The 11,865-nt window shown below is 42.3% G+C and overlaps 1 protein-coding gene across 3 annotated transcripts in view; it reads right to left on the minus strand.

The window, feature by feature from the left end:
• Window positions 1-7,793: 7,793 nt before the first annotated feature.
• The window catches only part of DSP (desmoplakin), a 38,968-nt gene continuing 34,896 nt past the window's right edge, over window positions 7,794-11,865 (minus strand). For all 3 annotated transcript variants that reach the window (XM_082752923.1, XM_082752924.1, XM_082752922.1), the window contains exon 24: window positions 7,794-11,764. In XM_082752923.1, coding sequence (XP_082609049.1) covers window positions 8,570-11,764 — 3,195 coding nt within the window. In that variant the 3' untranslated portion in view covers window positions 7,794-8,569. The remainder of the gene's footprint in view (window positions 11,765-11,865) is intronic.

The following is an 11,865-nucleotide window of genomic DNA, read 5'->3' on the forward strand; positions in this document are numbered from 1 at the left end:
CTTTGCTTTTTATTTGTGGATTACAAGGGGCACACACAAGGATCCCCCTTCCACAGTGTAGTAGATGTACAGTAACTTGTTGTGCTCTAAGCTTGTTGCACACTCAGCTGATATGGCTTTTACTTATTTCTCTTGTGTTGACTGAGACTTTGAAAGCAACATCAGGCAATAGAGAAGTTTAGGGATGAAAGGGTGCTTGGAATACACTCCAACATCCCTGCCTGGCGTATGATGGATTGGGAAGGCAGCCATATACATGTATCTCAAACCTAACACAGCAGAAGTAACGTTCACACATGGGCAAACTTAAAATCTCATGTTGTGTGTGTCTGTATCTATCTATCTATACATAAAATGAATGAGGAAACATCTCTTTATGGAGAGATTGTGCCAGGACACAGAGCTGGATTCCCTCTTTTAGAGTGATCCTTTAAAAAAGGAGACAGAGATGCTGGTAGAACCCACATTCTATGAAATTCAAGTAATTGGTAATTTCTGATCCTTGTAAATCTCTCCCTCCTCACCCTCCTCCTGCTTTTTTTACTTAACTATTTCTGATTATTCTTTGACAAATTGATGACAGGGACAGAGGTGACAGAAGACAAGTACATGTTGCTTGCTTCTCCCCAGATAATTCCTTATCTCAATGGGTCAAAAACTTGAGGAGAAAAAAAAAAAAAAAAAAAAGTAAGAATTTCTGGTCCTATTCCCTATGTCATTGCTATAGAAAGCTTGTATCCAGGGACAAATACACTTCTATTAAGGGGGTCTTTGGAGCTCATGTACAGCTGTCCCAACTGGAGCTCCCAGTACATAATGTGTTCAGCATTAGCTACAAACAGCATGAGTTGTTTTTTTTTTTCCTGTTTTTTGTTGTTGTTGTTGTTGTTGTTTAAAAAAAAAAAATGTTCTCTAGCTTTGTGTGTTCGCTATGCCTCCCTCCTTAGGAAAAGCATCTTGCAGGTGTGCATGCCACAGCTCTCAGACTGTGACAGCAGTCACCCAGTACTATGGTTTTGTCCAGCTGAGGTTAGAAAGATAAACCACTTATTCACACTACATTCAGAGCCAGATGGCTGTCCCTCAGTCTACTGGTGTAGAAAGAGGAAGCAGTAAACTCCCAGGGCTCAAGAGGAAGCAAGGAAATTTTTATAGCTCAGAAGAGAACAGAAGACAAAATAGCATTTCATCACTGTCCTGGCCAGACACTTCTTGTTACCCTAGCTCAAATTTGATTCCTCTCAATCTGTCTTGATGTTTCTAATGAAACACACCCAAAGAAAAGGTATTGTGATTACCTGTCCAGGTAATCAAAGTCCATTGGATGGGGAAGAAGGATTGGCCATAGACAGAGAGCAGCAGGAATTTTTAAGCAGCCAAAGGCATTCCTCCAAGAGCCTGGCATTCTGCTAAGTTCCTGTTAATTATACATACACACACACAACACATCTGAAATTAATCCTTTCCTTTCAAAAACCTGATCCTTGGGAGTCAGAGGCCACACTGTTCAAACCTACATGAGTAAGTGTCTATGTAGGAAAATATCTCTAAGAATAAATCACCAGCTCTCTGTCATCTGCCATTCTGTTTTGCAGAGGCTTTGGACTGTGTTATGTGAACATCAAAGTACAACTAGAGAGAGTTACAATAACTCACACAGAAATCTTGGCGATGAAGTCATCTTCATCCAACATGCTGTAGGAGGATGCTATGTGTACTTTGGACTAAGAAGAACTGCAAAGTTTGCTGACAAGTAATGACCCATTACAGCTCAGAAGAAACCCTATCCTTGCCTTTGATGTGACATTTACCCTTCTATTCATAGTGTTGCACATGCACTGAGAAAGTTGTCACAGGTATGAGTAGACAAGAAGGCAAGGAAAAACAGGAGATGAAGAAAACCAAGACAAGGGTCTTCTTTTCCATTTTCATTGCTATTTTCCCTTCAAATATCCCCTGACAGAAAGAAAGACATGGCTCTCCTGGCCCACTTGTTCCAAAGGGTGGAAGAGGCTTTCCTGGATTATGGGGTCCCACTGGAGAGAAGGGTGCTGAGGTCCCCCTGGGCCTCAAGGACCACCTGTACCAGAAGTAAGTCTTGCCTCATCTCATCTCCACTTTTCATTTTTTCATAGTGACATTTCCTGGATCTCTATGAGATCTCAAGTTGTTTCTCTTGGGGACCCGCGCTTTTCTTCCCCCTTCCTCTTTTCTAGATCTGTAGAGTGGTGGTAGCAATCACAGAATAGCTGTACTTGTCTACAATTTTACCCTAAAAAATGCACTGCAAAAGGCTACATGAATAACAGTCATGCAGTAGTCTCATCCAAAAGCAGCTAGAGCCAAGCAACTATGATGTTTGATGTTCATCCAAAATGACTGGTTTAATCAGAACCCATTTCTCCTAGATGATGACATCCCACAAAAATATCATGGCCTATTCCAGCATAACATAGCAAATACTAATTCTCCATCACACACAGCAGGTAACCATCCAGTTTACTTGCTGCTTATGGTACTAGATATTGAATCATTGACTGGAGCTCACACATAACACCTTGTAGAGCCAGCAGTAAGAGGAGGTGGAAACCACTGGAGAAGAGTTTGCACCTTGTTTTCAAACATCCCCTGCAATGAGCTTGCAGCCCAGTAGAGCACAGTATCCAGAGGTCAGGGCTAGGCATCTATCCCAGAATGGCTATTTGAGGCCAGAGGTGGGGGATAAGAAACAATGCATTATCCAAGATTCTTATTTGTCTGAGTTTCTGCAGACAGTGTGTAAACAATGTAGTCCTTAACATAGTCCTTAACATAGTCCTTAATGAATCTGGAAGTTCCAGTATTAACCTGAAAGAAATGGAAGCCTTAATGTTCCTAGGTTGTAGTTAAGTGCATTTCCTCACTCCTCCTTCCACCCCATGTCAAAATATTTGCCAGAAAAACAAACAACTTCAGATGAATTACAACTATTTTGAAATGTATTCTAAATTCCATGACCAATTTAAAAATTAAGAAAAAAAAAAAAAAAAAAAAAAAACAACAGCAAGACACGTTCAAAGATTTTTCCTGATATTTCCTAAATAAGAAAGATTATAGCAACATTTTAAAATTGAGCTTTATTTTTAAATTTTTATGAGCAAACATAGTTATCTGAAAATGAAACATTTGATTCTCTCTTCAAACTTCTTGGCTCAGATAAGAAACCAAGCACTATCCCAGTTCTATCCTTGGTAGTTTGTAAAATATTTCCAGGACTCAGTTTTGCTTTTTTTTTTTTTTTTTTTTTTTCCTCACCCTATGAAAACATATACATTACTCTTAGTGTAATTAAAGATAAATAAATAAATAAATAAGTAAATAAGAAAAGTCTACACCTTTTAAAAAAGGGAAAAACTTGTCTGTCTGGACTGAATGGTGAGTCTGGACCCAGAGGACACACTGGATTTCCTGGAGTGAAGGGAACATCTGGGAAACAAGCTAGCAACCACAAAGTCCCTACAGTTAGTTCACAAAGCAGAGTTGCACAGTTGGCTTAGATGGATACCGAGGTCTTGGAGGTAAGGTGCATGTTGAATGACAGCAAAGTTCCACTGAACAATTTTATCCTCTACCATTTATTCAGCCATTAAACATTAAATGCAGCTTCATAGGAACAGGAAATCTTTCCATACAGTAAAGGGTTTACTTGTAGTCAGATCCTCAACTGTATTCAGCAACAGCAGCTCCTGCATGTTTTTCTCCAACAGGATAGGAAGGTTTGCAAAGCAGTCTGGATAGGCTGGATTGATGGGCCAAGACCAATTGCATGACATTCAACAAGGCTAAGTGCCAGATCTTGCACTTGGGTCATAACAACCCCATGCAGAGGTACAGAATCACAGAAGAGTGACTGGAGAGTTGCCCAACAGAAAAGGACCTGGGGCTGCTGGTCAACAGCCGACTGAATATGAGCCAGCGTGCAGGCTTGGTGTGTTCAAGTGGCCAAGAAGACCAATGGCATCCTGGCCTGCATCAGAAGCAGTGTGGCCAGCAGGACCAGGGAGGTGATTGTCCTCTCATATGCGGCACTGGCGAGGCCACACCTCAAGTACTGTGTTCAGTTTTGGAATTCTCACTACAAGGACATCGAATTGCTAAGTGTTTGCAGAGATCAGTAAAACTGGTGAAAGGACTAGAAGAGATGACCTATGAGGAGCGGCTGAGAGACCTGGGGTTGTTTAGTCTGGAGAAGAGGAGGCTGAGGGGAGAGCTCATTGCTCTCAACGGTTACTTGAAAGGAGACTGCAGTGAAGGAGGGTGTCAGTCTCTGATCTCAGGTGACAAGCAATAGGATGAGAGAAAGTAGTCTCAGGTTGCGGCATTGGAGGTTTAGATGGGATATAAAGAATTTCTGTCCAGAGAGAGTGGTCAGGCATTGGAACAGGCAGACAAGGGAAGTGGTGAAGTCCCCACCCCTGCAGATATGCCCTCACAGAGTTTCCCACCAGATTAACTCTGCCATAAAATAAGTTGCTTATAAACTACTAAAGCTGAAATTGTCTCCAAAATATTATGAATGGAACCCCAAATATTGCTGTCTTTATTATATGATGCAGTTATACATGTACAAACTGTGCATTTGTTGCTACTGTGAGGAGGAAAAAAAAAATCACAGGTATATAATTGTTAAACACCAGGCTAGCTAACACAGGTCAGAAAGGTGGCAGAGAGCCTATGTACTACCTGCCATGAGGGACCTAGGAGTTCTCTAGTTATTTGGCCATGTAAAAATAAAAATAAAATTTCCATGTATAACATTATTCTGAGACAGTTACATATTAGAAGTAAATCCTGCTCATCTGAGAACAGCCTAGTTGCACATAAACATCAAAGTATTCCTGATTTATATGATAACATATTATAAAAATATGTAGAAACTTGAAATTACCCCCCCCAAAAAAAAAAAAAAAAAAAAAAAAAAAAAAAAACCTGCATAATTTAACATTCACAGAATCATCTAGGTTGGAAGAGACCTCCAAGATCATCGAGTCCAACCTCTGACCTAACACTAACAAGTCCTCACATTGTCACATAATTGTTATTCTGTAAATATTCCCCATCCATCTTTCATATTCACAAGGATACACTATTAATCAACTGGGCCATTTGTGCATTACCAACCAGCAAAAGACAGAAAAAACTCTGTCTTCCAGCACTGCTGCATTGTGCAAACTGTGTGGTCCTATGCAGCAGCCTTTTCCCAGCCCACTGCCTCAGGCAGGAGGACAGCAAATGCACAACATCAAGGCAACTAGCTCCATCAACGAAACCCTTAGAAATAAATACAAATCCTGTTCAGAGCATAGCCCAGTTCTCTAAGGAGCTGACCCTGCTAATAACTGAACCATTCCCAGCCATTGCAGCCAAGTCAGCATGCATGGCACTCGTTTCCCATTGAACAGGGTCAGCATCACCTACCCCCAGGTGCAGGGAGGAAGCAGGAGACGCAAATCTGGAATATTGACTCTGACCCACAAGGCTGCTAATGAACACACCTAGCCCAGCACGCCTCCCTTTACAGGGAAGTGCTTGCGGCCACAGGCTGGGTCAACAAGTCTACCCTGGCTTTTTAATACTAAAGAATTAAGTGTCTCAGCAGCAGAAATGAAAATTTCAAGTTGCCAGTCATCTTTTAAAGTGAATGAACAAAATTCATTTTGTCTTTATTGCAAGAGAGGTGTGGAGCCTATGAACACCCTTCCCTAAATCCTTACACTCATCTCTGCATCCCCACACCACAACAAAACACAGCCTGCCTACTCCTCAAATCCCAGGTACTGCTCTCCCATCTCACAAACAGGCACTGCTGCAAAAACCTACTCTCCTCAGCCCTACAACACCCTGCCCCTCTTGGTTCAATCACCTACCATGCCTCTCTCTGATGGCTAACCTCTACACCAGGTTGCAGCTGCTAAACTTCAGCTCTGGAAAAGAGAAGGTCTTTCTGAAGCTCCTTCCTCAGCCCTTTTTTATTACAGAGAGGTCTACAATTTTTATTTTTTTTTAGCACCACTGAGTTGCCATTTTCCTGCCCCACCTCCTGCCTGTGCTGGTTCAGCTGTTACTCAGGCCTTGTGATGTCCTGCACCAAACACCTGTGGTCAAAGGAGGCCACCACAGTATGTTGCACTAGTGTCTGCTGCTGGAGCGTATGTGAGAAGAAAGCACAATCATCATCATTTCTAAGAGATGAATTTATATTTAGGCCATCACCACAAGTGGTGATCCATAGGATAAAAGGTTGATCTAGCAGCAAGAGATGTAATATGCAAAGACACAGCTTTAAACAACCCACCAGAGATGCCAGGAATGTCCTTGTGTGAAGCATAAGCACAGTCCTGGTGGCTGTGCCACAAAGAGCACACAGGATTCCACCATCCATGCAAACTGCAGGGGTACATGCACCCAACAGAAGACTTTTCTTCAGAAATCAACAGTTTTATCTCTACTGTAAGGTTTTCTTACAAAAAAAAAAAAAAAAAAAAAACAAAAAAAAAAAACAGCTGTTTCTCCTTAATAGTCAGAAAGCCATTAAAGAACTGGATCTTCCTCTGCAGTGCATCTAATGGACTTCAGATGTAGACATAAACTCCCCCAAAGCTGTGGAAGTTCCTAGAAGACAGGTTGTACTTTCTCACCTACTTTCTTTGGAGGTTCCAGCTACTGACTTGTAATCATCAATTTAATTTCTTAGTCCAGAGACAGGGGATACTTTACATATAGCAGAGTGTTTAGACACTGTTTCAATCTTCAGAAAACATTGGAAATGCTTTTCAGGTTAGGAGCTTCACTTCAGCTGGAAACAAAATTACCATAACCCCATCTATTCCTCACCCCAGAAAGGGAACATGTTGCAAAATACGGGCAGCGTCATTAACAGTGATTAGCATTTGTGCCTATCAGTTCCCTCTTTTTATCTGTAGTAACTGATAACATTCATAAGACAGGTAAAGCTCCTACAAATAAAGCTCTGTAGCAGCAGTTGTCTAAAACCATCCTAAATTCTTGTAAGTGATCACACAGTTAAGTACACAATGCCTACCCCAAGGAACCGCATTGTACTGTGAATGGGAGAGGACAGGACAGTCTCAACCTATACAGAACATTTTCTGCTATGGGCTGAGGAATAGTCATGGCAAAAAAAAAAAAAAAAAAAAAGTTTCAGACCATGCTCGTGTCCTCTAATCCTGTGCACTTCTTTCAGACAAAATCTCAGATAAAAGGAGACAGTAGGCGGCCAGCAGCCAGTGCACAACAGGCAACAGCAAGCCATCACGTGAACAGTATCTTCTTGTCCTTTTCTCAACCTAGGCTTTTAGGGTGGTATTACAGGAGGTGACCATCCAGGTTTTAAAAGATCCTCCTACCCCACCGTACTGCTTGGTTAAGCTCTGTCACTTTATCTTTGTTCTGCTCATTGTCCAAAATTGCATGGTGAACATGGGAAAATCTGACACACAGTCTCTCACAGCTGCAGACAATGGGCCTGATCATGAGCAGAAGAAATATGATTCTGGTCATCATAAAGCCTATAAACAACTGTGGAGACTGGCTTTCTGCTTCAAGGGCATAGTTTCTATTATCGGTGCTATCTTACATTTTCCTACTGAAATACAGAATCAGAAGTCTATATTCATCAAAAATATAGAAATGATGGATTTACTGCTCTTTTAATGGTTCATTCTTTAATTCTTACATCTAAGAACATCCATAAGCTAAATTTAATAAGCACACAACAAATACTTTACAACTTCAAAAGTTTATTGCCCAGAATAGCTGACTTGGTGCAGTTAGATTTATATTTTTTGTTGTTACATGGAAATCAAGCAAAACAGTCGAAAACATAGAGGTAACAGTAAAACAAAAGCCCAGCCTAATAATAGCCCTTTATGCTTAAGAAATAGCCCAAGTTATGCTTAAGAAAATGGCTAGCCAAACATACAGAAGTAGAACATCTGGAAGACAGAGCCTTTCAAGTTATAGTATAGATTCTACAGCAGTATTAAAGGTATTTTCTGTCCATATTGTTAGTATTTTTTCTTCACAATAGGAAATTGAGAAAGACCTATGTTGAGGAAAAAACAAAAAATTTCAAGACTTTAAAACCTTAGTTATCAGCTTATGGGTTGACAGTTGCAGTTAACAGAAGGCGGCAAGTGATAGAGTATTTAAAATATACAGAGACCCATTAAAAATCCAAACACTAGAAGGAAATGGCAACTGAAAGTCCAAATTCACAAATATGACTTCCTGCATTTCCGTAATCTGTACTCCAGAAATCTGCATTCAAGCATTTTACAGCTTTTTCAGAAGAAAAGTTGAACACACCCAGGAAAGACTTAAAGTTTGTTTTGGCCATGTCTGTATTTCTTTTGTTTCAGCAACATGATTTTGCTTGGGCAAGTAACAATAGGACCACAAACCATATTGCTTTGGGTTTTGCTTTGGGTTCTTCTATTGTTGTTGCTCTAGGAAAGGGGACACAGATTAATCTAGATGATATTAAAATGCAGACCCATTGCCTCATTTACTAGCGCCCAATAGACCCACTGCTGAAGGTTGAGTATGAGTAAGAATAAGAAGAGGTTGCCGATGCATCAAAACTTCCCCTCCTAGACCCACTGCGTGAGCCTGAACGTGAGCCAGAGCGAGAGCCAGAGCGAGAGCCAGGTGCTGAGGAGACATTGTAGGGACTGGATATACCTTTAGATGAAACAGAGGCTGCTTCCAAGAGTTTAAGACCAGTGATGTCTTCCACCATTGACCTATTCATTGCATCTTTGTAGGATATTTTCAGCTTAGTCTTGGGGCAGGTCAGAATTTTGGGATAGCTATTGGTGTCTTGCAACTTCTGGGCAGCACGACCATCAATCAATCCATTCCTAATGGCTTCTTCAGTGCTTATTCTTCCACGTACTTCTGGGTCCACAAGACCTCCAGTGAGGTACTGGAATTCAAGGAACCGCTGCCCAGCCTCATAAGGCAACCATTTTTCCTTCACCGCTTCAGCTGCTGACATCCTCTTGCGTCCACCCTTTATGCCTTCAAAACCTAGGAAGGCCTTCTGCGCTGGTTTGAGCCGTGTGGCCATATCCTGATCAACAATACCTTGACTGGTAGCTTCCTGAAGGGAAAGCCTCTGGCCTGTGGTAGGGCATATTATGCCCCCAGTGCAGGCCTGGGCTTCAAGCAACCGTTGTCCAGTAATGCTGTCCACAATGCCCCGCTGTATAGCTTCTGAAATGGAGATTTTCTCCAAGTTTTCGGTGTCAAATATGGCTGCAATGGGACTGCACTCCTCCGTGGTCTCTGAGAATGAACCACTCCTTATCATCGAGGAAGAACTCCTGACACTCAGCACCGTGGGAGACCGAGTCACTGACTCATGCCGAAACACCTCATCAGTGCCATTACGACAGGAAATCATGTCTGCAAACTGTGTCAGGCTTAAACTGCCAGAACGGTACTGGTCAAAAAACTTCCTCTCCACCAGACCTTTATCAATAGCATCTTGTATATCATACTGGCTACCTGTTTTCCTGTCAACAAGGACTACTCTACTGCTACCATCTGATCCTGTAATAGTTATTTCTTCCCACTCACACTCTTGTTCAGCTAGCTCTGTATAGGTGTCATAATCTATGAGGCCTTTGCTGTACGCCTCCTGCACTGACATTTCCCTGTTTGTTTCTGGATCTACAATGACAACCCGGCGCTTCCTAAGGGTGTTCTTCTGTGAGGTGTGCACCACCTTCTTCTTTTCTCTCAAGGGTAGAAGGCAGAGACCTGTTGCTTCATCCTTTATGCATCTTTCTTTCAGCTGCAAGTAGGTCAAGTTCTCTTCTGTATTGGGATCAAAAAACCCTTTGGTGTCATCGCTTGGATCACTGAGGATCTGGTTGAGCTCCTCGTTGAAGTAGCCACGCTTGTAGGCCGTCTCTACTGGCAAGCGGTAGCTTTCTTTGGGGTCAATGATTCCGCCAGTAGCAATCTGGGCCTCCAGCAAACGAATGCCATGGCCTCTCTCTATGAGCTCTTTGTTCATTGCTTGAAACAGAGAAATGATGTTTCCAGTTTCTGGGTCTTTGTACCCAGTGACAGCTCTTTCAGCAGAGAGAAGTTTCTCTTTAAATTCAATTCCAACAAGACCTCTTTTGTAAGCTTCTTCAACAGGCAACCTCACATTGCTGACAGGATCCACTATGAACCCTGTGGCTGCCTGGGCTTCCAGGAGTTCAAGGGCTGTCCCTGGTCTAACCAAGCCTATTTTCATAGCCTGGTAAATGCCAAGTTTCTCTTTAGTAGCCTCATTGTAGATACCTGCAATACAACTAGAGCCCTGAAGGAAATCAATAATTCTCTCACTCACTTCTTCCACTGTAATTGCACCTCTTTCCAAGTCATTCCTTGTTGACTCCTTAATAATTCCAGCCTCAAGCAATGCATCTGCTGAGACAGGCTGCCTGATCCCTTGGAATGACATACTTCTCTTCTGCACCGGGAGGAGGAGCAAGCCAGTATGTGGCTCAATCCTGCATTTTTCTTTCAGCTGCATGTAAGTGACTGCCTTTTTGGTGGTGGGATCGATGAAGTTCTTTGTAGCGCTTTGGCAGTTGTTTAGAATCCTGTACAGGTCTTTGTCAATCAACCCACGAGATAAAGCTATATCTTTGGGTAAGAAGACACTGTTGACAGGATCAACAATCCCTCCTACAGCCAGCTGGGCTTCGAGCAGACGAATCCCAGTTTCTCTGTCAACTAAGTTTTTCTTGATGGCTTCAGATAGTGGCACAGTTTTGCCCGAGAAAGGATCTTTAAATCCTGTAATAGCCTTTTCTGCAGTGTAAATTTGTTCTCTGTCATCAAAATCAATCAGATCCCTTGCAATAGCACTGTCTACAGTTAATACCTCATTGCGGTGTGGGTCTATAACACCTCCTGTTGCTGCCTGGGCTTCCAAGAGCAGAACTGCATTCTCTGCTGTAAGTAGCTGGTTCCTTTTGGCCTCAACAAAGGAGTACTTCTGTCTGGGCAAAACAGACACTCCTGCAATAGCACCTGCCCCTTTGAGATAGGGTTCAATGTCAGCAGCAACTTCTTCCACTGACCTCTGCCCCTTCAGCAGTTTATCCAATGTGACTTTGTCTATAATTTGACACTCATACAGCTGCATTGCTGTAATCTTCTTCCGCAGCCCACTGAACAGCAACTTGGAGGCATCAATACAGAAGTCTTCCTCAGTCTGCGTAGACCTGTGAGACCCATATGGGCGTTGCTTAAGTTTCTCAATCTCCCGTTGCAGCCTGAGACGCTCAGACTCCAACTCTGACTGGTTTTTGACAGCAGTCTCTTCTAGTCTGCACCGGTATCTCTCCTCAATCCGTTTAATCTCCATTTGCAGCCTTTCTATCTCAGTCCTCAGGGTGTTCTTCTCCCTCTCGCTCTTCTCTCTCTCACACTGGATCTTCCTTATGGATTCTTCTGTCCGAGAGTGCTGGCTCTTCCACTGATTGAGGTCATTCAGGATTTGTTGTTTTTCACTTTCCAGGCGTTGCTTCAAACGAGACTCTGATTCCAGGCTAACTTTCAAACGGTTCAGCTCCTCTTCTAATCTCTGCAGCCTCGCTTTGTCTTGCTCCAAAGCACTCATTTTTATCAGCAAGGTTTCTCTTTCTTGCATAATGTGACTATACTGATTTTTGGATTCTTGAATCCTATTGGAAGCCTAAAATTTTAAAGAAATAAACCAAAAGAGGATGGTTAGAGTTATGTTCTCTATTTACAATACTCTTCAGCCTGTCATTTAACCTGCAGCAATCTGCCACT

The sequence above is a fragment of the Aythya marila genome, assembly GCF_965140915.1.
Source record: "Aythya marila genome assembly, chromosome: 2".
In the NCBI taxonomy this organism is placed as follows: domain Eukaryota; kingdom Metazoa; phylum Chordata; class Aves; order Anseriformes; family Anatidae; genus Aythya; species Aythya marila.